General features: G+C 40.3%; 1 protein-coding gene across 9 annotated transcripts in view; it reads left to right on the top strand.

Moving 5' to 3' along the window:
• Nucleotides 1-27,771, top strand: part of syngap1b (synaptic Ras GTPase activating protein 1b) — a 138,648-nt gene extending 110,877 nt beyond the window's left edge. For 4 of the 9 annotated variants that reach the window (XM_066645030.1, XM_066645029.1, XM_066645031.1 and 1 more), the window contains 4 exons: nucleotides 1,712-1,923; nucleotides 8,526-8,598; nucleotides 15,189-15,250; nucleotides 25,443-27,771. In XM_066645030.1, the coding sequence (XP_066501127.1) occupies nucleotides 1,712-1,923; nucleotides 8,526-8,598; nucleotides 15,189-15,250; nucleotides 25,443-25,560 (465 nt within the window). In that variant the 3' untranslated portion in view covers nucleotides 25,561-27,771. Of the gene's footprint in view, nucleotides 1-1,711; nucleotides 1,924-4,655; nucleotides 7,180-8,525; nucleotides 8,599-15,188; nucleotides 15,251-22,658; nucleotides 23,173-25,442 lie in introns of those variants that run through there. The other 5 variants (XM_066645034.1, XM_066645036.1, XM_066645032.1 and 2 more) reach the window with 4 other exon arrangements.
• The last annotated feature ends 99 nt before the right edge of the window (nucleotides 27,772-27,870 follow it).

Genomic DNA, 27,870 nt, shown 5'->3' with positions numbered 1-27,870 from the left:
TTTGCCTGTTACTAATTTTGAAGGACTGCGAAGTCTGATATAATTTTTTAGGGTTATATTAAATAAAATATATCAGATTTTAATTGTAGTAAAATAGTGCGTTAAGAGAAATATAATTGTCACTTTCATAAATCCCCCATATATCCTTTTACTCAAATAAACAGTAGAAACGAAATATTGCAGCTCTGCCCTGTGTTTAGTTTAGTTCTTCAGAAACATTTGTCAACAGAGCTGCTGAGTTAAAAACGAATTAATGAGTATAAAAGAGCACACAACATGTTTTATACAAAGGTACTATGATAGGCCTTTTCAGCTCATAGTTTCCCAAGCTCTACAGCGTAAATCCACAATAATCGAATACTGTCCGTCCTCTAGCCGCTCCTCAATTCATGCCGCAGGTGTCAAGGAGATGCAAGTCATGTCCGTCACCTCTGCAACAGATGGTGCTCTGGACTCTTCTATGAATTATTTAAATGACAGGTGAAGGAAATGAACTTGAACAGTCACTTGAAGTAAATAAACTTGAGAAGTGTATAATGCTACTTTGCTTTGTCGCAGGTGTGTGTCCTTCACCCACATTCTAACTGTGCTGGAGTGTACTGTATTAATGTAACAGCATAAAGAGATAGAGATGACAGTCATCCAATCAAAACAAGAATATTGAAGCATCAGAAACGACATTTAAAGTTGTGATAGCATGGCGTAATAAAAACATGGATCTTAACCCTTAGACATCTGGTGTCATAAGCGTCATTCGAGTCATCGCTGTCCAAAGAAAATCATGTATCTCCAAAATAGCTGTTTTGCAGGAGAAGAAAAAAAACCTACTTAACTTTCAATGGAAGTCAGTGTAAAAAGATGTTATTTCCAGTAATTTTGGATTTGGATTTCTATTGGGGGCGGCACGGTGGCGGAGAAGGTAGTGTCGCAGTCACACAGCTCCAGGGACCTAGGGGTTGTGGGTTAGATTCTCGCTCCGGGTGACTGTCTGTGAGGAGTGTGGTGTGTTTTCCCTGTGTCTGCGTGGGTTTCCTCCGGGTGACTGTCTGTGAGGAGTGTGGTGTGTTCTCCCTGTGTCTGCGTGGGTTTCCTCCGGGTGCTCCGGTTTCCTCCCACAGTCCAAAAACACATGTTCGTAGGTGGATTAGAGACTCAAAAGTGTCCGTAGGTGTGAGTGTGTGAGTGAATGTGTGAGTGTGTGTTGCCCTGTGAAGGACTGGCGCCCCCTCCAGGGTGTGTTCCCACCTTGCGCCCAATGATTCCAGGTAGGCTCTGGACCCACCGTGACCCTGAACTGGATAAGGGTTACAGATAATGGATGGATGGATTTCTATTGGTTCATTCATCATGAAATCTTCGCACAGTGTGAAGGACAGCTGCTGTACTTAATTAAATGATGTAGTAAACGAAAAATAGACAAAATGGAGATCTTCCTCTGGGGACAGTAATTAAATATAATAGTAATCGTCTCATCACCTCAGTGTAGTTCGGTAGGCTCCATATCCCCAAAATAAGGTGTAAAAGCATTAAAAAAAATGATTTTATTTTATTTTATTTCATTATGATCACCGTACGATTAGATACTGCATCTAAGAATGTTTTAGAAACTGCAATTTTAAACATATTTCTCTGTGTGTCAATGAACTTTGAACTTTGAACTTTTTCTTTGACAATCCTTTCCCTGTGGCTTTCTCTGCTGCTGCGAATCCAGGTGCGGGAGTACGAGGAGGAGATCCACTCCCTGAAGGAGCGGCTGATTATGTCCCATCGTAAGTTGGAGGAGTATGAGAGGAGGCTTCTTTCTCAGGAGCAGCAGACCAACAAGATCCTGCTGCAGTATCAGAGCCGTCTGGAGGACAGTGAGAGGAGGCTCCGGCAGCAGCAGCTGGAGAAGGACTCGCAAATTAAAGGAATAATTGACAGGTAATAAACACAGAGGGTTCAGAAGGTCTTGGAATTGCATGGGACTGCTCCGAACAGAGCTGGGCTTGAGCACGCTCATTGATTCCAGCAGTACGAAGGTGCATGTGCATTTACTTAGACGTGGAAGTTCCTCACACAGCTATGGAGTTAATGAGCTTCCATATGAATTAGCACCATTGCAGATCACAGATTACCATCATGAGGTCAAAACACCAGTCTAAGGTAAAAGGTCTTCTGTGGAAAAGAGGCCATACACTCTCAAGACACACTGCTTACAAATATTAATAAACTTGACACTATCTGGGCACTTTATACATTTTAGTTTAGTGGTAGTATATTTCTGTGTTGCTAAACTAATTTAAGTCATTGTATAATTTACGTATTCAGACTACACTGAAAAAATAAAATAACACAGTTTACCTTATTCTACAACAATAAAATATATTATTTTAACACAGTCAAAGTCAAAATATAATATATGATATATATCTAAGCTGTAGTATATGATAAGAGTCCTGGAGAGAGAGATGATAAGGGACCTGGAGGTTCTGGGTTCGATTCCCGCACCGGATGACTGTCTGTGAGGAGTGTGGTGTGTTCTCTCTGTGTCTGTGTGGGTTTCCTCCGGGTGACTGTTTGTGAGGAGTGTGGTGTGTTCTCTCTGTGTCTGTGTGGGTTTCCTCCGGGTGACTGTTTGTGAGGAGTGTGGTGTGTTCTCTCTGTGTCTGTGTGGGTTTCCTCCGGGTGACTGTTTGTGAGGAGTGTGGTGTGTTCTCTCTGTGTCTGTGTGGGTTTCTTCCGGGTGACTGTTTGTGAGGAGTGTGGTGTGTTCTCTCTGTGTCTGGGTGGGTTTCCTCCGGGTGACTGTTTGTGAGGAGTGTGGTGTGTTCTCTCTGTGTCTGGGTGGGTTTCCTCCGGGTGACTGTTTGTGAGGAGTGTGGTGTGTTCTCTCTGTGTCTGTGTGGGTTTCCTCCGGGTGACTGTTTGTGAGGAGTGTGGTGTGTTCTCTCTGTGTCTGTGTGGGTTTCTTCCGGGTGACTGTTTGTGAGGAGTGTGGTGTGTTCTCTCTGTGTCTGGGTGGGTTTCCTCCGGGTGACTGTCTGTGAGGAGTGTGGTGTGTTCTCTCTGTGTCTATATTGGTTTCCTCCGGGTGACTGTTTGTGAGGAGTGTGGTGTGTTCTCCCTGTGTCTGCGTGAGTTTCCTCCGGGTGACTGTCTGTGAGGAGTGTGGTGTGTTCTCCCTGTCTCTGCGTGGGTTTCCTCCGGGTGACTGTTTGTGAGGAGTGTGGTGTGTTCTCCCTGTGTCTGCGTGGGTTTCCTCCGGGTGACTGTCTGTGAGAAGTGTGGTGTGTTCTCCCTGTGTCTGCGTGGGTTTCCTCCGGGTGACTGTCTGTGAGGAGTGTGGTGTGTTCTCCCTGTGTCTGCATGGGTTTCCTCCGGGTGACTGTCTGTGAGGAGTGTGGTGTGTTCTCCCTGTGTCTGCATGGGTTTCCTCCGGGTGACTGTTTGTGAGGAGTGTGGTGTGTTCTCCCTGTGTCTGCATGGGTTTCCTCCGGGTGACTGTTTGTGAGGAGTGTGCTGTGTTCTCCCTGTGTCTGCGTGGGTTTCCTCTGGGGTGACTGTCTGTGAGGAGTGTGGTGTGTTCTCCCTGTGTCTGCGTGAGTTTCCTCCGGGTGACTGTCTGTGAGGAGTGTGGTGTGTTCTCCCTGTCTCTGCGTGGGTTTCCTCCGGGTGACTGTTTGTGAGGAGTGTGGTGTGTTCTCCCTGTGTCTGCGTGGGTTTCCTCCGGGTGACTGTCTGTGAGAAGTGTGGTGTGTTCTCCCTGTGTCTGCGTGGGTTTCCTCCGGGTGACTGTCTGTGAGGAGTGTGGTGTGTTCTCCCTGTGTCTGCATGGGTTTCCTCCGGGTGACTGTCTGTGAGGAGTGTGGTGTGTTCTCCCTGTGTCTGCATGGGTTTCCTCCGGGTGACTGTTTGTGAGGAGTGTGGTGTGTTCTCCCTGTGTCTGCATGGGTTTCCTCCGGGTGACTGTTTGTGAGGAGTGTGCTGTGTTCTCCCTGTGTCTGCGTGGGTTTCCTCTGGGGTGACTGTGAGGAGTGTGGTGTGTTCTCCCTGTGTCTGCATGGGTTTCCTCCGGATGACTGTTTGTGAGGAGTGTGGTGTGTTCTCCCTGTGTCTGCATGGGTTTCCTCCAGGTGACTGTCTGTGAGGAGTGTGGTGTGTTCCCCCTCTGTCTGCGTGTGTTCCTCCGGGTGACTGTCTGTGAGGAGTGTGGTGTGTTCTCCCTGTGTCTGCATGGGTTTCCTCCGGATGACTGTTTGTGAGGAGTGTGGTGTGTTCTCCCTGTGTCTGCATGGGTTTCCTCCAGGTGCTCCGGTTTCCTTCCAGAGTCCAAAAAGACACGTTGGTAGGTGGATTGGAGACCCAAAAGTGTCCGTAGGTGTGTGAGTGTGTGTCAACCTGTGACAGACTGAGGACCCCCCCAGGGTGTGTTCCCACCTTGTGCTCAGTGATAATGGGTAAGACCCACCATGAACCTGGAAATGATGTATAGTGAGGAATCACTTATTTTAAGTGCATTAGAGATCCTATTAAGTGTATAGAAGTGTATAGTAATAAAACGCTGGGTTATTAAACTAATTGCCATGTTTTAATACCAAAAGATGAGGGGAAATAGCACTACTCCAGAGGCTCTAAGCTACTCAGAGCACCTTGCTGTTTCAATCCATTTCCAGGAACGAAGATGTGGAGTGAAGACAATCAGACGACCTCTTGCCTTCAGTGAAGGACGTCAAACTAAAGTTGGGTTTACTCCTGAGGAAGTGAGCCCAATCTGCTTATTCCCTAGGGATCTACAATATGGAGAGTTGTTCCTAGCTTGGCTTAGATTGACATGATAAAAAGATCGAGTGTGTTATGGAAGGATACTGTGTACAGTATTAATTCAAACACAGTGTGCCGTTTTGTACAGCTGTAAATTGGGACTGGAAATGTGATTGTTCTGTGAATCCATAAATGCTGTAATAACCATGGCAAGATCTCATTTCTAAATGAGCAGCTACAAAAGCTCAGCTGGACACAACTGAACCTTTAATGGAACCACAGGAATATTACAATGTGTCTTAGGATTTTGGGCAAAAGTAGCTTTTGGGTAATAATCGAGAGTTTCCAGAAAGAACGGATTTTCAAAAATGGACTACGGTGTGCAATTATAACAGAGAATAGACATTTTTTCAATAGCATCCTATGCTTGTCTTCCATTTTTTCCATGTTTTGGAATATCTTTTGTGAATGCTATTATGTCTTATTCAACAGAATATTTCATCTTTCTGTTATTTATGTTCTACCATGTACAGTTAGTCCTCTACAAACGAATGAGTTCTTTTCCAAGGGTTCATTTGCAAGACCAAAAGTAGCCTATGCATCCAGCTAGTGGGGGATGGTGGAGATGGATCGCCAGTAACAGGAGACACCTGATGTCGATGGCACTGGTTCAGCTTAATGGCAAGGCTTATGTTTATCCTTCCTCTGATCTAGTGATGACTGGGTAGTGGCTCTCTTTATTTCCTCATAGATGACACAGTAACGACGGCACTTTTTTTAAACAAAATTTAAACAAATGGACACTGACGTTCACATCTTTGAAATTTTGCAAGTTGAAGGTTTGTATGTAGAGGACTTACTGTTTTTATGTTTCATCTCAGGAGCAGCTGCATACTCCCTCTCTGTCCAAACTGTGCTTTGACAACATACCTCTCCTGCTTTTCTCCAGTCATACTATGATATGAATGGTTGCCATCTCTCGCTATGGATATATGTGTGTCTGTAATATCTTATACCTGTTGAACTGTTGCTTCAATTTTTGCCATCACTTTAGAATTCCATTTGCAAACACATTTGAAATATGCAATAACTCCAAACATTGTGTCTCAATATAACACTGGAAAGGGCCTAAACTAATTGGAGGGCTTCCTTCAGTATACAGATACACATATGGTAGTTTACATTCAACAAATACAACACAGTGCAATATCAGAGACGACCCAGAGATGCCAAAGCTTCTGTTTCTTGAATTAACTGTGTTTGGTGTAGTTTGTGAAATAAATAGGACTGGATTATAGACCGAGCTGTATATATGTGTTGGATTTTGATGTAGCACTGAATGAATGATAGGAATAGATATTTTTCTGTGGATTGTATATAAAACTATTTTATGGTGAAAGTTGTTGATTGACTTTACTCAAGAAGAAAAAGAATGTGGGAATTCTTTGTATATTTTTCACATCTTTATTCAGATAAAACGATATAAACTTGGTACATTTCTATAGATAAAAGATTAATATAAGCTGTTTGACCTTGGAGTGTGTCAGGGAAACGCAAAAAAGGGCGGACTGACGGAGGCGGACGCACACGCTACAACATAGATATTTTAATAATGAAAGAATATAACAAAACAAACAGAAACGAACTTGAAGTCAAACACGAAGCGAAAAACAAATGAGAAACAACATGATTAGAGATGGGAACGAAAACACAAAACAAAACAACACGACTTGCAATTGGAACCACACGAAACAACACGACTTGGAACATAGCAAACCATACAAATGACCGATCCCAGGAAGTGACAAAAGGGGACTTAAATACTAAACACAGACGAGACGCACCTGAGACAGATAATGAAAGGGCAGGGTAACAAATGAGACACAGACGAGGAGGCGGAACAAAGGCGGGACTAAGGCGGAGACATGGACAATAACAGACAGGGCCATGTGCTGAGAGAGCACATGGCTGGGAAAACAAACAGGATTGGGCCAGGTTGTGACAGAGTGCAATATTGCCTATTAAATATTACATTGTCCAATAAATATGCATTGCTTTATGTAGCGGAAAATAAACACAGTAGTAGTTGTTAATGTAAATAGGATTTATACCAGATTCTGACCTGTTCCTGTGAAGTTAGATTTCCTGTTCAAGTTTTTAGACCTTCTGTTTTGTAGTTACTTTGTTATGACTGCATGGAAGAAGGCCTTAGACTAAACTACTTGAAAAGCAAATTATGTCTCTTTTTTCTCCTTTGATGACCAAACAAAGCACTTAGAATCTTCTGGGGGAAAAAAACCCAAAACAAAACAAACAAACAAAAAAAAACCTACTCACTGTCTAAGTACTTTTCAACTTTAATTGTTTTGTCTGTTATTATTTATTTATATTTCATTCTCTCTTTACTGTTTTGTAAATCAACACAAAACTGTACCTTATTAATGGAATAAAACATTCAATGCCATTGTTTGAATTTTCATTATTTGTTTATATCAAAGTTTAATTAGTTTGAGCGTGTTGAGCGTATTATTTCCCCGTCTGAGCTGGGTATATGCACATAAACAAAATAAATGCCACCTGCTGATGTACGGCATATTGTCTGCATAATGCTTACACCTCTCATTTTCCATAGGCATCACTCATGTCTTGTGTTGTCTCCTTTACAAGCCATCTTTTATTTTGTTGCTTCAAATAATTTCAAGGATCATGGATCAAAATATAACATTGTACCTTGCAGTAAACAAACACTGGCACTTTCAAGGGAATGTCTATTGTGTTTTTTTTATATCGGGAAAATAACTGAACCATATTCCACTGTGATTATTTTTCATTGATTCCATATAGTCACTGATTTTCTTTTTTTTTTATTTGTATTTAAAATATTGAATACAAAATACAAACATGCACTTTAAAAAAAAAAAGTGTATGTGCTACCTTCAAACTGATTTAAGGAACAGGGTCCAGACTCAAAGACCATGCAACACCTTTGGGAGTACATTCACAATATATGAACCTTTTGGGACCTCTACAGAACCCTTTTCTTGTAAAGGTTCCTTTCAATACCTTACAATATCAAAGACTATTTATAGGATTTAACGTATATATCTGTGTTTATATACAGTGAATCCTAATCTTATTTTCTGGAATGGAACTAAAAAAAGTGGTGTGTTCTCTGCCTGCCTTGATTCTAAAATTATAAATGAATGTGGCTGGTTAAATTGCATGGAATCCTCCAAGGAAATTTTTCCCAAAGCCATTGTCAATGCCCTAAAATCACATGCGCCTCGAGGTCTGAATGGTCTACTTTATAACACAGTGTTATACTGAAGTCTGATTCCACCATGTAGTTGTGAAGTTGAGAAAGATGAAGGCTTTTAGAAGCTTGCTAGAAGGTCGTATGGGCCTGTTTCATCACTTAAGTTATTCCCCAGGGAGGATGTAAATATATATTTCATGTGCTCTCCATGATCACTAAAATACTATAATCACACATGAACAGCTGAGCGTGCTCTCAGAGGATGGCCCAGACTTCATAAGGCGGGGAGAAAAACGGGGGGAAATTGGCTGTTGGGCCCTGGCGCATGGTTATATCAAACAAGTAGACTACAGAGAAACTGAAAATTGAATGAGGATAGGAGGCTTTATTTTTTTACATGTCGGATATACATGAGTGCAGTTTCACATCCCATTCGTTACGGTCAAATATCAATTGCGTGGAACTAATTGGAACTCTCTTTCTTTCTCTCTCATTTTCTCTCTCCCTCTCTGTGTCTCTTATGAAGACTCATGGCAGTGGAGGATGAGCTGAGGGCAGGGGCAGTATCTGAGCACAAAGCCAGGATTTTTGCAGATCAGGTCTGTGCTCTCTCTCTCTCTCTCTCTCTCTCTCTCTCTCTCTCTCTCTGTCTGTCTCTCTATCTCTATCTATCTCCACCCTACCCCTTGTTCTGTATGACTGTTCTTTCTATAAATATTATATCTGCTGTGTCCAATTTGGTCTATCGTTTGTATGTCAGTACATCTGTCGGCGTTGGAATGTCTCTGTGTTGGTTTGCCTTGCTTGTCGGTTCATTTGCTCGTTCAAACGCTATAAAACCGAGCGATTTTGCATTCTTATCAGTCCTTTTTGGCAGCAGAAACCCTTTCTTCTTCCATTTAAACTTTTCTGGGTTGGGTTACAACTGGGTTTGATGCGAAAAATGTTGAAATCATGTATTTGCATTCAAACACTCCGCCAGTGATGTGACTTGCTTTTGGATCATTTCAAGCTCGAAGGCAGCGTGGCTGTGGTGGCTTACAGGGAGAGTCCATCCAAACAACGTTAACGTGGCTAACAGTGAACTCTAGCAACTACTGCCATCTAGCACTAATTAGAACAAGTTTGATTTATATAGTGTCAAGGTCAAAGACTACAGGAATTATGTAGATATTTTCCAAACAATTTTAAGCCATACTTGTAGGTGGTTACGAATCTGATTAACGCTGGATCTTGGAACACACTCAGTGTGACAGTCTTCATCTAGGGTGTCGCAACTTACAAGATAGACACTTTCAAATAAACATATGTGAAAACATATCCGAGATACTCTGCAGTTTGAACAAAGTGAGAGGCACTCTAGAAGTTTTCAATGTTTGTGGGTTCAATGGAAATGAATATTCTAACAACAAATTCAAGTCCTGAAAGACCGCCAGTAGTCCGGTACAAACGACTTGAGTGCTGGGATCAAGCACCATCTAAACTTGCAAATTTCAAACGTAATACGGGAAAGTTGGTAATGCTCATGAGGAGGGGGAGCCAGTGAAACTGATTGGAAATTAGAGTTAGAGGTGAGGTCTAGCGGTTGAGTTTCAAATACACTGCCCAGTAAACAAGGAACGTCCCTGGACGTTCAAAATAGGTCTAAAAGAAGTCTGTCCGTCAAGGACATATTTTAAATGTCAATGGACGTCCAAAATCCATCTTAATAAGTTAGTTAAGTGTTGACCAATCGATAACGTCAGTGGACGTCCAAAACGCGTTTTATACAAGTAATTTATTTCGGGACGAATAATAACGTCAATGGACGTCCAAAATACGTCTATTAGTCGTCTTTTCAATGTCTGTGTTTGGACGTCTTCTCAACTTTCATTTTCAACCTTAAGAGAACGTTGATTAGACGGCAGTCATTACGTTATTTCAACGTTGAATCAACGGCTAAATGTTTACTGGGTGAGATTTTGCCCGAATCAAATGAAACAAGTGGAGATAGGAAGCTGATGGAAGCTTGGAGTAGTGTTACATTATCTAATATCTGATGGAAGAGGAAGGTACAATCGTGACACTATCAGCCACATTGTTAACTGCTGTTTTGATTGAACGAACCCTTCAATGTGCTGTATTCATCCCAAGGGTAAATATACTTGCTTTGTGCAGAGAGTGCCAGTTGTCTGTGACACTAAGTGAATGCCCCTATGTCCTACACCATGTCACCACTCACATTCTTCTCTTAGCTGGCAAACCATATCTGATCCCATCAAGCCGTTTTCTCACCAAAAGCCTCATGCCTGCCTTTTCAAACACTGTGACAAGTCATTATTGTCTGTCATCCTCATACCTCACAGTTACAGATTAACTTTTGCTTCCAAGATCAGAGGAGTGTCACCTGGGGAAAAACCTTGTAATGAACAGTTAACTGTGATCAAATCATCATGTCAAAATCAGGAAAGGAATTTAATGTTGCGTTTAGGGATCATCGAGTGAAGGCAAAAAAGAGGCGTATCTGACCAGGTTGAATCCGTGATGTACATTTGTGGCACTCTACTCGACTCTACTTGCTTTTGGCTACTCTTTACCTGTTTATGTTTCTGTTACCACAGCTCTTCCTGAAATGTAGCTGGTGACAAAACAGTGGTAAAGTTAAACGTTGTTTATTCACTGTGTATTTGCGAGTTGTTATTGTTTAGTTGTTGAGTATTTTCATTGCTTGTTGCACTGTCCAGCTCTTGTGGGCTTGTTTTGTTGGTCATCGATCCAAGGAATGTTTGTAGGTTTTCAAGAGACAACAGATTAATTTTACAAGGTGTCGTTGTGAGTTGAGTAAAAACAAATTTCTGCTGTAGCTTCAAGAGTTTACAAATTGTAAGTTTGCTGGATGTCTGCTATATGGCGCCTAAGTTTACGATTCTTTCTGGTCAGTCCGCTCTCTGCAAGGTTTACATGCCACGTTTAGTCCGTACTAAAGCAAGTACCAGGTACAAATTTACCTAATGAAAAAGCAAAAACGTCAATTAGAGTCAAGTAGAGTATTGCAAGTACCGTTCAGTGGCTAAAATTCCATTGGTGATTAGGGTTTTATTCACAGAACTTTCAGAACTGTGCAGTAATTTGGCTTCAGTGATAATTTGATGTACATTGGGGATCATTTTAATCAAGCCAAATCTGCAAAGTGTGGATTTCCCTTTGAACCATCGAAGAGTAGAGATGATCAGCCCTGATGGTAGAACAGATTTCCATTGAGATTCCAGAACTTTCAGATGAACAAAAAAGTTTCAGGACTAACTTGAAAGAGAGCACAATACGCTTCAGAAACCATAAACTTTCTGAATTTTTATAACATGATAAAGGTGGAAATCTCGTACAGCTTTTTTTTAATCACTGATTACCCTTTCTTGATTGTCCTGCTGCTACCAACAAATTGTTCATGATCTTTAAAAAAAAAGTCCGATTTTCTCAGTTAGCTACACACGGTGTACACCCTAGTCTGCACTCGCAGGTTCATATTCCAGTAGTTTCAGTACCACTGAAAAGTAGATACCTATTTCCTCAGTATTTTAAACCCTCCCTTGAGTGGAAATGCACATTAGATATTAAAAATGCATCTTGAATGTAGAGAAACATGTACATTCTCTCACAGGACAAGATAACACCCAGTCTAGTGCATGTTACTCTATTATGTATAGGACCTATCACCAGCCTCAAAGGCATACCTTCGGTGACTTCTATTAGAAGCAAACCTTGGGTGAATGGACAAGGTCTCGTACTTTACACGCATCCCCAAGCAGGCAGTGACGCAGTCAGGCACCCCTGCTATTTTACTATTCAGCAGAGATCTTTCCCCCGAGAGGCAGAGATTAGCCGCAGCAGAGGCTTATCAAAACTTGAAAAGAAGAAGACGCATGCAGTGAAGCATTGCGTAGAGCTCAGTCAGAAGACTAGGGATGCGGAATTTTTTCTCCGTAGTATTTTGAAGAGAACGGTGCCTAGGTCGTAATGAAGGAGCTACACAATAAAGCCCACACTGCCCTTGTTTTCCTTTGGGGCTATGGGAAAATAATAAGGCCTGAGGCATTCAGTGTGTTCATCGTGTTCAGATTTAGCCAAACATTCTTCATGGACTCGTCTAGACATAATTTCCACCCAAAACAAGATACAAATGCAGGAATAATTTGGTTTTTATGACATTTTCTCTGATCTCCTGCTTTTTAGTTATCATGTAACAGTAATTCTAGCACTAGCGCTTGTAATGTCCCACATGGTGGAAATAAGCATATGCCGGCAACCCATGTCGCTACCTAATCAACCTGATAATGATTGCGGTCTAAATGGAATCACGCCCCCAGCGAAACTTGTGCCATCAAACAGCACATTTTATTGTGAAAGCAGCCTGCTGTGTATACGCTATTAAGATTTTTCATATTGGTCACCTACTTGGATTCTCAGCTGGAGGAGTAAGATTTGACATGATATTTATATGAAATGTCCACGTTTTGGCCGCCACAATGTAACCGACCGCATTTCCATCGTATTTCCATTGTTTCTTACATATAAACATTATCAAAATGTTCCATATCTATACTCCAATTATTATTAGACTTATCTTTACATATTTGGTGTGAAAGTAAACTCACAACTGAATTCTACACTGGATTTGAATTTTATTTTTATGTGTTTGTTTGTGTGTTTCTCTAGATCTTGCTTTAATAATGTGCAAGTGTTAGTCACCTGAGAAAATTATATTTAAAATCTACATATCCGTCAGGGCAGTAAGAGTTTATCTGCTTAAAATTCACTAAACGTTCCCAGTTCTGTTCTGTTACCTAAATACAGCCTCATTGGATGCCATCTTGCTGAGCGATGAGGGGGAAGGCCATTTGGATTTAAACAAGGTGCCTATGACTTATGCACACAACAGAATCAGCTTCTCCATTAACATCTCCTGTTCTCCACATCATTTATCAGTGTAAATTACCATAGTTCCCGCTATTCTAGTATCACTGAGATAGAACCGGTTTTCCTGGCTAGGTTTTTAGGAATGTACTATACATATGTTTCTTTGCCATCAGCATTTTTATGATGTATGGTCCGCTGGTTTGACTGCATGTCCAGTAGCATGACTGTGGTGTGATGATTAGCCACCTACGACACTACATTTTCAGTTAGATTTCTCAGCATGCCGTTAGATACTGTACCACAGAATAAACAAGCCCTCTTTATTTTGCCGTATTGTAATGAACGACTAAGAAAATTCAATGTTTTTTTTTTCCTGCAGATATTTTGTGTTGTATTGTGTGTTGAAATGTATTTCTATGTATGTTTTGTCTGTGTGTATATGTTTGTATATGTGTGTTGTAAGTGTGTGTGCCTGTGTCAACCCCTCCTTCTCCTCAAAACACAAATGAGCCCTGTTTTCTTCACTTGGAGGAACACATCAAAACCCAATCCCACAGACAGACCGAAGGATTGATTATTAATAACTGGGCTGCTGGGTATCTCACAGGCTCTGGCCACTGTGGACGCTCAACTAGAATAGATTTATAAAAAGTTTGTCTTTACAATAATATCTTTTTTTAAGTTGCAGAGAACCTACTCAAGTCCCAAATCAAATCATTGTGTTGCTGTTTGAGAGGCACTGCCACTATTTCAGCTACTAAAATATAGAAAGGTTTGACTGGGAATACGCCAACAACATGGAACATGTTTGTTAGCTTTGTACTCAGAAATGACCAAACAGGAAATGTTACTACAAGACATTTAAAGGCAACGTCAGCGATTCTGGGGAAGTGCTGTTCCCTCTGGGTTGTTTACGTTCAGAAGATCCAAGTCTTTTAAGGTGGAACGAGTCTGTACATTTTTATGCACTGTTTGAATTACCACAGAAACCAATTTTTAACGACTTTTGTTTAGTTTTGGAGCATTTTAGGTCTGTGTTTACTTTCACGTGCCCAAATTTGGTTCCAGTCCCACCTTAAATAATCCGAAACAGCGGAAATAAGTCAATGTTACCCACATTTGGAGCAGGAATAGAGCAATATCCTCACCTTGGTTCATGCTTTTAACGTTAGAAGGTCTACCTAACATTAAGCCTAGCACATCTGACCAAGACCAAAAAAAAAAAGTTTTTTAACCCATTTACAAGCACCGTGGCTGGCTGCATAAAACACGTTAGACTTGTTTCCAGCTCGCAAACAGACTGGAAAACTAGCACATGGTGAGGGAACCTCATCAGAATATTATAAAAAGTGATTTTTGATTAAAATCATGAACGTCGTCACCTTTAACACAGAAAAGGTATTAATAATCTGTACCAGGCCATGACAGCCAAGAACATTTCCATTCGAAACCACATTGCCCCCTGTAACAATGAAATAGAGTAGTTCATTCATTCATTACTGTAACCCTTATCCAGTTCAGGGTCGCGGTGGGTCCAGAGCCTACCTGGAATCATTGGGCGCAAGGTGGGAATACACCCTGGAGGGGGCGCCAGTCCTTCACAGGGCAATGAAATACAGTAGTATTTTGTTAAATAAATGACAAATAAAATACAAAGAAATGATGATAACCGTGTCTTCTAAGAGTTAATAGTTGACCAAATTAATGGATAATTGTAAACATTGGTAGATTGTCAATAACCAAAATGTAACTTTGGCCACTAATGCTAGAACAATGCAGATCCTAGTCATATGGAGCATGATGTGCTGCCCTCTCCATGACAGGCTGGGGTTCAGCAGAGGTGGCAACTCCTTCCTAAAGTTTGTTCAATTGCCCTGACACCTGACACAATTGGAAGGATATCCTGTATTTTTACAGTTTTTTACTTTTGCCACCTCTGGTTCTATTCCCCGTTCAGGCAGCCACCCTATGCTTTACCAATGGAGGCAAAACTCTTAAGGCTACATTTGCCTGCCTTTGTAACGAGATTAAAATTAAAAGTCACGCTATAAGAGCATTTAGCAAAGGAAAATGGACTGTGTATTTGCGGGTTGGGGGTGGAGCTATAAATGATGGCTGTTCATTTACAATGTATAACAGGGGAAAGCAGTGGCTTGTGCCCAGTGGTCCAGCATTTATTAATCTGTCCCTTTTACACACACACACACACACACACCTCTTTCCTGCCCCTGTTCCCTCTCTCGCTCTCTCTTTCTCACCTCTCCTTGTGTTGATAAGATACGGTGATTTCTCTTAGGGGAGGCGGCAATCCATCCTAGTGCAGCCCCGTCTCGCGCCTGTTCCTCCTCGAATGCACAGGTAATGAAGCACCTGACTGTAACCCCACCCATCCCCACCCTCCACACGCCTTGCCTCACCTCACCTCACCCGTGTGTGCGCTCCACATCCGTCACCTGTTCTCACAGCCATGACATCAAATACACAAAGAATATGCACTCCAAATTTCAAATTTCACCATTAATTTTCAGCTGATAATTTCATAGCTATGTTTACTATTCACTTTATGTTCTTTTACGGTTAGATCTGGTACATGGGATTTGGTGTCAAATTATATCCTTTATTTCAGTAAAAAACAATTTAAAAAAAATGAATTTAATATCCATTTTTTTTTTTTTGCAGACGTTTGTACACCGCTGATCAAGTGATAAAATATTTTGTTGTTTTCCAAGTGTTATTAGGTTCAAACACCATCCATCCATTATCTGTAACCGCTTATCCAATTTAGGGTCGCGGGGGGTCCAGAGCCTACCTGGAATCATCGGGCGCAAGGCAGGAATACACCCTGGAGGGGACGCCAGTCCTTCACAGGGCAACACAGACACACACACACATTCACTCACACACTCACACCTACGGACACTTTCGAGTCGCCAATCCACCTGCAACGTGTGTTTTTTGGACTGTGGGAGGAAACCGGAGCACCCGGAGGAAACCCACGCGGACACGGGGAGAACACACCAACTCCTCACAGACAGTCACCCGGAGCGGGAATCGAACCCACAACCTCCAGGCCCCTGGAGCTGTGTGACTGCGACACTACCTGCTGCGCCACCGTGCCGCCCGGTTCAAACACCCTGTTTATTTATTCACTGGGGTTAACGTTTTGGAAACAAGTCGAACATAAAGTATCTAATGTACCTTCACAGCTAATTCTCAACACTGTTAGTGTAATAATTAAACACTCTCAGTGTTAACACTAATCGTGTCGATTTAACACTGGAGAATTTACTGTGTTCATTTTCACAAAGGTCACATTTTATGTTTTTATCATTTATTTTTACAAAAATAACAATATGTACCTATTTAGAAAATAAGCATTGGTCAGAGGAGTACAAACCTTTGCACACAACTGAAAGTTTGTATCCCGTTATCCTTTTTTTTGGCAACTTTCTACAGTGCAGCTGAAAGAGTTTACTACTTTACTGTATAGTGCTGAGAATTCAGAGTTGAAATGGTAAATGTCTTTTTGTTATTTCCATTTACCGCATATAGGGATCAGATTTGTTTTCATAAGCCTATCTCAAGTGACAACAGACAACAAGAAATGTATGGCACTTATTTTTTCAGTAGCAGCACTTTTTAAAACTTCCAAATGCTGAACATTGCTGAACAAGCGTTTCCCATTTCACTCCATTCAGCTGTCAGTGCTGAACACTATTGCTGTAAATGTTTCTTTCATTTGTGGGGTGCATTTCTGCCATCTTTGTCTCAATGGCATGCAGTTTATTATTGCCTACACACACTCTGTACACACACACACACACACACACACACACATCAGTGGTGGAAACAGCATTTAAGTCAAAGAATATATTTTGAATCCTGAGAAAATCTAGTAAATAAGGCTGAATAACTTAAGACTTAAGTGAGAGTACTTACGCAGTCCAGTGCACTATTAGTCTTTAGACTTTGTACTTGTGGTTAATTGAAATTGTGGCTAATTTTATCAGGGTAAATGCAACGTAAATTACACCTTTATTTATAGGATCGATAAAACAAGCCACAAGAAAACTGCACATTACTTTCAAAATTGCTCAGATAAATGTGCCAGGGGTGGAACATACTGCAGTAACCTACATCATAAAATGTCTCAGTTTATTTATACGTGAATTCTACCCTCCGTTCCTTTTTAAGAAAATGATCTGTGACCCTGTCGTACCAACAAGGCGTCTTTTCCAGGGACTTGACTAGTGTCCTCTCAATGGCCAGCAGAGCTAGGCCCATGTGAAGTGTGTCCACCTGTGCTCCCACGGATCTTTAAACCAAAGGATCGCTGATTCGCTCATTTCGCTGTCAATCAAAAAGGGATTCAGCCTCAGACAGATTATCCAATCATCATGCAGAAGCTGAGCGTCAGGGCCAGCCAAGGCCCGCCCACTGCCCCATAGACCCCCAGAGACGCTGAGCGTCCGATGAGCGGGACCAAGCCCAGCATTTATCCAATCACTCGTCTCGTTTCGCTGCTTCGCTATTGAACTCTGTGGACGCTCAGCGTCCTCACTGTTTAAAGCACTGTGAAGCTGCGGGAACGATTGAGAGGAAAGCCGCGTCTTTACCAGTGATAAGAAGCAGAATCTGAACAAAAGTTGAGCGCGTTGTAGTGCATATTTATTCAATGACATGTACACACAACAGTATATATTTGATCACTTATTTTTTTACATTTTAGGGAAAGCTGAGCTTCCCTTGCAGTCTTAGAGCAATCGCCTCTGCTCATTACTATGTAACTAAGAAAGTTTTGTCCTACACAAGTATTAATGCAATCATATCCTCAGTTATATTTCTAAGACAATAAAATTAAAAAATACCTGTTCATTTTAACTTTCCAAGTATAAATACTGATTGCAGATCGGAGGTTTACAAAGGGCAAGTAATTGGGAAAATACTATTTTAGATATGAGATTAACCCACAATGATTTATTCAATGTTTGAAGACAGTTAAACAGTTTCTACAAAGGACATTATTCAAAATGTATAAACTGTTTGAGTATCAAGAGGTGAAAACCAAGTGCTTCTCCATGTCCTGATGAATAATATTGGAAAACACAATGCCTCATAAATTCTACTAGAAATATTACAAATAAATTCAAAACCAAACCAAAATCTCAATTGATGTGAACAGTTTCTCTGACTCTTACTGTAGCTACATTCTGTGGATTTTATTAGGTTGATTTTATGTAAACTGTTTTTATTTATTGACTGTTTACAATATTTCTTATTTAATTTTTCGGCCAAGTGTGTAATGAATATGTATTTTAGTAATGAACGATGATTCTTACACATTTACACAAGTACTTTCCACCTCTGGTAAACACAAAAGAGCAGAGATTTTTCTGTGAACTTAAACTGGACTGAGAAATATTCAAGGTGTCCATTTTGGAAAACAATTCTGTAACTAAAACTGTTTTTAGAGCACTGTTGTACACACACACACACACACACACACAATCATGGGGCATGTGCTGTGATGCAAGGTGGAAAAGGTCCATGGTTTCATTACCGCACTCATACTTCCGTCATCTACTTCACCAGTGCAGTCTGAACTAGATGATGGGAATGCTGGGAAATCTCCGTATCTGTCTCAATCCTGCCCCAACCAGGTGGATGATCAGCGTGCATGTGTGTGTGTGTGTGTATGTGTGGTGTGTGTTTGTGTTTCTATCGCTTGTGCAGTGTGTTTAGTGCTTTAAGCAACGCAGTGTGTTGTGGAAGTTGTGTATCGAGTGCTGTTCCACTGTGATGATTTTAAATTGGAGAGGAACTTGATGTTGATTGCGTTAAGTTTCTTTTTATTCATTTGTTTATCGAGGATTTAAGAAGATCTCAGGTTTAATATGGTCAAGATTGTGTGCTGTGTTTACTTATGTACTTGTTTTATGTGTTGTTTACTAACTTACTATGCTATCTGTAGAATTAATCAAAGCACTGAGGGTTTGTGTTGATTGTATATTATTTATTAATAATTGTACTGTTTATGCCTTATGTAATACAGCATATATGCTTCCTGTATTAATGTTCCTCTGAGGTTTAAGAAGCAAAAATATGTTTTTTAATATATTTAAATAAGTTTGTTCAGGATTTCACTTGATCAACCCAGTACCTTTCCCAGTTTCCTCACCTGTAAACTGTTGGGCTGAAGTTAATGGACTTCAAACTACAGTCAGTCCCCCAGTTGATGCATAATTTAAATTTAATCCAGCTCTGACAGAGATACATCATTCACCCCTGTGGTCCTCATTGCCCTGCATCTCTTTGTTGTTGCCAGTGGTGCCTAGCCAAGGTCGTGGGGAAATTTACTCAGGTTTTTTTTGTTTGTTTGTTTGTTTTTGTCATTCTTCAATACCATGTTGAAGGTTCTGATTGAGAAGAGAAAACAATTAATTCATTGTTTAAAATTTGTCATTGTCATTTGGAAATGATAAATTCCACTAATGCATGGGCTCTAAAGTCGTCTGATTACAGGCTAGCTTATGTTAGCAACACTTAGCAGACTTGCTAATGTAATAGTCTGAAATCAGACATTTTTTGAAGAGTTGGATTCCAAAGTCATGTCATGAAGTTGGGCATTTTAAGTCTTTTTTTTAAAGACTGATCTTTTACATATGAATATATGACAGTGTGCAGTACTGTGCAAAAGACAGAGACCACCCTTCATTTATCCAAGTTAGACAAAATATCCCTGTAGTGGTTAGAAATCTGATTATCCTCCAGACGAAGAAGTGAAAGGGCAGTCATTTCCAAAAGCGGAGACCTAACAAAACACCAAAATTAAATTAAATAGTTAAATTTTAGGAGAAAATCAAGCTCCAATCTTTCTTCAAATCGGATACAAAGCTTACCTTCCATTGTTACGATACATGTCAGTGCTAAGTGTCTGAGATGGAATCAAGTGTCTGGGAAGCAATCAAAAATAAAAAATCAGACATAGACAAAAAAAAAAGAAAATGCTGCTGGTGTTCACAGAGTCCTGGCTAAGCTTTGTAAATGTAGAAAAAGATTCCTGTGGATTATTTTGAAAAAGGAAATCATCAGGGAGCTTTAATAAACAAAGGTTGTGGACACATGAAATACAGTGATCAATGGTGAGTATCATTTAGACAGTCGTTAACATTTTTTGTACATTTCTGAAGCTGAAATATGTTGCATTTAATTGCTATTTTACCTGGAAATGAAATAAATAAAGGGTGATCTCTGACTTTTTTACACTTTACTGTAGGTATCTTATAAACACACAGTCACTCACACACACACACATGTGACCTGCCACTGAAACACAAGATGGATTACCAGTAAGTCATTTTCACCATTAGATAAACATGAATAAGTATGTGTGTGAACCATTCTCTTTACCATGCGATATGTTCATGCTTATAACATGTTTATCCACTTTGCTAGAAAGAATGCTTAGGTTTTTTTTGAGAGTAAAGATAGTCGCAATATTGTTTATGTCCTTCAACTTTATTAACTCAGTTGTTTCCTCCCTTACTGCCTTAATACAGACGTCACTGAAAAGGACTGAACTTGACGACAAACTCACTGACGTTGATTTATTTATAAAATGAGCTCTGGTTTGGGCTTTGACAAGGCCTTCGTCCCTGTAGGTAAGAATAGAGGATAAGGCCAAAGAAAACTTTGCCTCATCCGCTGTTTATGAAATGCCAGCCCAGCCATTTTTATGTCAAATATTGTTCAAACTATGTAAAAAAAAAAACGTTTTTATTCATGTATGTAAGATAAAGGCTTGGATCTTCTTGGGTGTGTGTTTTTGACACTGTGACACATCACGTGATCCAATGATTTTAGCATGCATCTAAATAAATAGGAACTCACTTTCATCACTTTCATCTTGTGGCCTCATTAGGGAGATTACTGATAGTTTCATTAATGTTTATTCACATAGTGTATCATCGTTATTATTAATAAAATCAACAAGAGAATATTTGAACGTTTTTAAGGAATGTAATAAATGGTAACAAAAAATTAACTCAACAATTTCTTAAAATTACAGAAATAATTAAAAATATTACCAAAACAAATCTAATTTAAAGTACAAATTCAGAAAAACTCACGTGGAGTTTTTGGGCATCCCTGGTCAAGTTGTGTTTCAGAAAGTCTCAAGGTAACATTGGTGTTGTACAAACTACTTACGATTATTAAACTACTTAAGAAATTACGATTTCTTTCTTCAAATTAAATGTTCACAGTTTTGCTGTTTTCCAGAATCAAGCTCAGAAACATTGCTTCTCGTATGAACGGTATGAATGACGTCCAATAGATTTGCTTAAATCTTTTTAAACAGACAACGTAAAAGTGACTTTGAGGTTTACATTAAATCACAATCAAACCCTCTTTAGTTCCTTTGCTTATGGATTTATTGATATTTAGTTTAAATATATTTCCTTCCACTTTCCCATGCCTCTGGTTACCACACAACCCCCACTCAGAAAAGATCCAGCTCCACGCTAAAGGATTGGCATTGTGTTCTTCGCTTCAAATGCTCCTATTGTGCTCCAGGAATACCTTGTTTTGTTTCCTATTTTGTTTCATCAGTTCACACTTCAGACATTTATCATGAGGTTGACCATTCTCTTATTCAGGTCATTTTTCTACCGTCTCAAGTAAAAGTGTTTGTTTATGATTTTCTGAATCAAATTCTTAAGAGGGAGTCTAATCTTTAAAAAGGAATCGTATTTAAGGTCTCAGAACCCTATAATAAGAATGCGAATGTAAGACTAAACACGTTCACTACAGCAGTGTAACAGTATTGCTTCGTTTGTAGCATGTAGAATCATTCAATGTAACCAGCGGCAACAACTGCAGAGACGCAACTATGCTGCAATCAGGAGGTATATATGAACATCTACAATAGTATTACATTCCACAAAGGAAACTCCTGAATGAATCTGCTTTGACCTGAAAGTGTTTGTGTTTTAAACTGTAATCTCTCACCTATGGCACAACTGAAATGTGGATGGTATGACGCCTCTTTGTGAGTGTGTTAGTAGTTTTGTCCACATTAGCTTTTCTGTGTTTTGCTAGCACTCACACAGAAAACAGCTGTGATGTTTAAACTGGTTTCAGCTTGATGCTGTGAGCGTGTAGTTATATGAACACCTCCACTTAGGGCCGGACAGTAATTCAATATCAATATATATCACAATATAATATGTTTCAATAACTATGATTTTTATACTCATTTTCAATATTTCAATATCAATTTACAGCATCCGTCACTGACTCGGTCATTACAGGGTGCTGCCATCAGTTTTAAAGTTAAAAGATAAAAATATTAATATTGACAAAGCCAAGAGGTTGTTGTTTGATGGTGATGTCATGTTGCTTTCAGTTCTTGGCAGTTTTTTCTCTGGCTTTTGTATCGTTCTTATAGATATCGGAATTATATCGTATTGACTGATATTAAGAAATGTATTGTGATGTAAATATTGGCCGTATCGTCCAGCTCTGACCTCCACCTGTCTCTTAACGTTTGATACAGAAAGCTTGACTATTGACAGCCGTCCGAACAGTAGCTTTCTTCAGTGCAGCATCAGGAGAGGAGGGGAGTGGAACCACTGGACTGACCTTGTGTATCAACCCCAGATTTTTAATCCCTCCATCCCTCTCTTTCTCTCCTCCTCTTTCTCTTTCTCTCTCTTTCTCTTTTCCTCTCTCTCGCTCTGTGCCCCCTCCCTGTTTGTCCCTCGAGCTTTGCTATGGATGTTTCCCATACCACGGCTGTGTGACTCATGCTGCTCTTTTCTCCCTGTCCAACACTCTCCCATCACCTTCGTGACCTTACGATATTCCCTCTGCTTTGATATCTTTATTCTGAACGTCTTTATTGATTCGCTTGATCTCTTCAATACTGGCCTCCCTGCAAACTTCCCCCGGCATGCCCTGTCTTCTTCGTTGTTCCTCTTCCTCTTTCTCCTCTCACGCCATGCTCTTCTACAATCTTTCTTCCTGTCCCCTGTCCCTCAATGCTCCCTCTTCCACGTCCCCACTCTCCTCCTCTTCCTTTTCTGTCTCTCCTCTCCCCTCCCCTTTTTTCTGTCTTGCTAGGAAGAGCAGCTTCCCTCCCTGGGTTCTCCAGACCGCGGTCTGAGTGTTGACGGAGGAGAAAAGACCACCGCTCCTGGCTTTGGAGTCTCTTCCTTGGACCTCTCCTCCGACAACCCACCCGAGAACGGAGCCCTGGTCCCCTACGTAGCCCCCCGTCCTCACTCCCCTCCTCACGCTCACCACGGCCAGAACGGAGAGCTTCGCGGCAACCAAAAAGCAGCTCCAGTCCGAGCCTCTATGGCAACTGGGACCACAGCAACATCGAGCATTGGCATGGGAACTGGTGTAGAAGGAGGGGGAGCAGGTCGCTAACAGAGCTGCCCAGATCATACTGAAACCACAGCCTCTTTACATCCACAAAGACATAAAGTCCCACTCTCCTGCCCTCTTTTCATCTGTAACCGTGACGATAATGCACGGCATCCTTTTTCTTGGTTTTTGTGCATTAGACGTAATATGGGACACATCCTTACATCATCAACACGAAACAAAATAAGGGCTGAATGGTGGACTTTTTAATTTGATTATCGTTCATGATATTTCTTTGGTCTGACGTGTTATTGTTATCTCTGGAGTTCTTGATTTGGGAACCAAGCTTGGGTCTTTATTGATTCGTGTCTGAATCTCCTGATCCTTTTTTTTTTTCTGGGTGGCTGACCTGCTAAGTTCTCTCTGAAACCATCACGCACCATAATTAAAAGTGGGTAAAGGTCTAAACCTGTTCAGAAAATGCCAGCTTCAAGGATTTTCTGAAGGACATACACTGTACTGTTGTGTTGTCTGGCTTCCTTAGTGCCTTTTCTGTATCTTTCAACAGGGTTTTTCAGAACAAGCGGCAGAATAATGATACCCCAACCAAGCAGTTTGCGTAATCGCTTCATTGTTTATGTCAAAGTGGCCTGTATAAACCGACTGATGCGTGATCATGCCTCAGTGGAATGGGGGAAAGTTTAGACTGTGGAATCTTAACTTGTTTTTTTTTTTTTGTAGACGAGAACTGCTGGTGGTCTTCAAATTGTAACTGAGGAACTTGCCTCACTAGACTGGACTCGTGCAATGTTTTTCTCTTCTCAATCTCAGAACCTATGTGTAATTAACTGGTGCTATAGATAAAACAAAAAACAGTGCCATTTCAGAAACAAATCTACGTGTCATAGCACTGCCTCCCATTCTTCCACTACCTTGGTCGTCCATTTGTCACGTCTCCACAGACTGGTTTCTGTTACGCCATCTCTGTCTGTACGGTCTAATGCATCTGTATGTTTTCATAAACCATATGGAACGTGAGGTGGTCTCTGTCAGAAGAAATGTTTTTTTTTTTGTCCTAAACCAAAATATGACAGTAGGCCTGTGACAGAGGATCGTATAAGTTTTGGTTTTTACCGTCAGTACCTTTCAAACAAGCCATCTGTGAGTGTTGCTTTGTGACAGTTTGTTTCTTTCCAGCTCAACTAAAGAACTAATCTCACAGGTACAGGGTTTGATACAGGGAACACCTTGATTATATTTGTAGCCTATAGTTCTCTTTAGGCTCTCAGTGTGTAATTTGACATGACAAAGTAGCTCAGTCCTTTCTTTCAGCTATAAAAATAGTGCCCAACTGTTTTGAAGATACTAAATGACCTTGATAGATAATCTGCACATGAATCTTACGTACTGTATCGAAACATGCCATGTGTCACCGCTGTCTGGGACTGACCGTCGAGTCCTTTGTTATCACAGACATTTCCATTTCCATTTTACAAACTCCTCGCATGACCTGATGCATTGTCCTTAGACTGACACAAGGCTCAGCCAATACAGCAGACTTTGAAATGTCTCTTTTAAAACCGATTCATCGCATGATCATACTCATAACATGCTGACATGAGTAAAGGCCTTATATGACTCTTTCGTTACGTTTGTAACGCACGCAAAATGAGAAATAACCAGACAGACAGAACAGGCTGAGAGGAGAGCAAGGATTCAAAGACTGCACAATAAAGAGAAACTGAGCTTCTGTTGTTCAGGATGATATTCAGAGACTAGAGAAGAGAATGGACTGATTGCCATTTTGTGTTTTTTTCTTTTCCTTTTTCTTTTTTAAGAGTCTAGAGGGCTATATTACAAGTGACTTTTTCCCATTCAGTAATAAACACAGGCAACATGTTGCATCCTAGGATTGGTTGAGGGACATGGGCTTACAGGGTCTTTGGATGGTCAATGTGCAGCGCCATGAATATACCTCAGATGTAGAAAAGGAGAGACTCAGGTAAACAATCACTTGCCTCATAGCTTAAAGCAAATCCAACAGCAGTAAATAACAGCTGTGTATGGGAGTTAGTCCATCTCTTCTCTAAAAGACGTAGCAGTGATTGGTTAGCCGCTCATCAAGCACTTCCCCACTATTTCCCCCAACTCTCTTTGTATCCCATCTCTCTCTCTCCAGCCAATCACACAGCATCGTGGAGGACAATCTGGAACCTAATTGGATGCCTCAGCTAGGACAGTCCTCAGGATGGCACGGCTTTAATGCGAGGGCAATGTCCCGTGACTCTGTTGGTTGACAGAGGGGGAACTGAGGCTCTGAAAAGGTCTGAAAGTTTCTAGTAGGTTCCAGAGCCACAGGTGACCCAAAGAGAACATAAGTGCCCTCCTTTTCTAGTGCCCTTTGTCAGTTATCTCTGCTGTGCGATGCTGTCTTTAGAGTGTTTACTTCTAGCGCCTCAGTGCCACCCAATGGCTTTTGGGCTGTGCATGCACAGTGACAACGTCTTTCGTTGTCTGAACTTTTGAGCAATGGACAATGCTTTAAAAAAAAATAACAGCATCCGAGATAGCGGACATCACGCAGAGAAGGAGAGGTTCTGTGGGTAAGATACATTTCAAAGGTGCTGTTCTTTTACTGTGTCTTCTAAAAGAAAAAGACATTGACCATGTTTAGAAATTTCTCCATGTCCTTTGTCATGGTTACCATGGCCCCCAGCTTACTCTGTCAGGCTTGAGTTTGGGTCTCTGAATTTGAGGTAACTAAATATGCATTGCCTTTCATTCAAGAGACACTTAAATGGACTGATTTCAGAAACATGGAGGCTTGAATTGTCGGAACTTTGTTACTCATTATGCCACTTTTCTTCAGCTGGAACTTACTTACACACTGGTAATTTTATGAACTGAACATTGTTTTTTTCTCATTTAATTTTTGTGACAATCATTTGAAACAATCGTCTGAGAAATAAAAAAAAAGGAGAAACCACACCCCAAACATTTTACCTGCTCCCCCTTCAACTCTTTGCATGTTGCTGTGACTCGGTTTCTATGAAAGGAATTAAAAGTGTTTCCCTCTGTCGCTTTCTTTGAGGACGGTCGCCTTGGAGGGCTCAGATTGTGGACGATCTTATTCTCTGAATAAGGAAATCTTGTCTCTTATTTAATAGTTTAACAGTCGCGAGGTTATTGGATGGAGGGTTTTCACACAGAAACCCAAAGTAGAGTTTCTGTTTTAAATTTCAATTCGTTTCCTTTTTTTCGGACTCCATTGCCAAGCGGCCTGGACATTTTACCTGCTTCCTTTCATTGTTTTCGGTTCGCCACAAGACAAAAACCTATATTGAGAGATATGTATTCCAGATCGAATAATGTTGTGTAGTGGGTGAATGTGTGTATATACAGTGTGTGTACAGTCTTTGTGTATATACTGGATGTATGAGTATACATTATATGGACGTGTACATACAATTTGTTTGTATATGCATTGTACAGAATGTATTTTTTTTCTCTGCCTCCTTGTTCCCCTCTCCCTTTTTTTTTTGTTTTCTTGGAGAATATGTGTGAGAGGAACCACACAACAGAACTTTTTTTGGAAAATGAAGAGATTTACATAGGCAACTTCGAAGGCAGGTGTCTTTGGAAGCACTTTTTTGCACAGACTTAACACACAGAGTCTGATACCTATGATGCATTACCCTTAAGCTGCCACACACTTCGCCAACCTCGAGCTTGCACTCATTTTCTCACTTACTGAGGCATTTTGTAATAGTTTCTAGGTGACGAAGCAATGTTTGTATATATCTATATGATCTATATATGGAATATAATATTTCCAGTTATCTTTCATCTTCACGGCTATTTATCCTTCCAGCTTGTATTACTCTAGTTGCTTTCCGTTTCAGTGCTCCTATATTTCATTGCAATGGTGTGTGTAGGCTGGGGTTGAGTTTCAGACTGAGTCATTTATAAGATCAACCCCTTAAATTTACCAAACTCTGTCCCATTTTAGTATTATTAATGTTTTATATACCTGACATGTTTTTTTTTTTTTTTCTTGCCAAGCAAATCTTCCATGCAATGAACCATTTATTTATCCTTGGAAATGGATGGAGTTCCCATAATGTGCCTCCTTCTAATAAATATTCATTTGACCTTTGCCAGCCATAAGCAAACCATATCCATGCTCCTTGACAAGCCATAAGCCCCACCCCTAAAATTATGTTTTTTCAAAAGGGCAGACATTTGGGAATTTACTTTTGTTTTGTATATATTAATGGAAAGAGTGATACTTTGGAGTGTGTTGCTAATGTTTATGGATTTGTTATGAATGTTGATATTCTGATTATTGAATTATAATTATTATTAATGTAATAATGATTCTGATTGCTATTCTCATTTCATCATTTAGTTTATTCAATGCTATTGACAACAATGCATTTATTTATATGTTTTGGGGTTTTCTTTTGTTTTTGTTTTTGTTTTTGTTATTTTGTTTTTGAACAAGCAGGAATTTATATTTTTGGGTGGGTGACTCATAGAGATTAAATTATTAAGATGAATTAAAAATATAAATTCTTATCATAATATGTCAAGAAAGTGTCTTGAAT

Source organism: Hoplias malabaricus, chromosome 1, assembly GCF_029633855.1.
Source record: "Hoplias malabaricus isolate fHopMal1 chromosome 1, fHopMal1.hap1, whole genome shotgun sequence".
NCBI lineage: Eukaryota > Metazoa > Chordata > Actinopteri > Characiformes > Erythrinidae > Hoplias > Hoplias malabaricus.
This window is presented reverse-complemented; position numbering and strand designations above follow the sequence as displayed.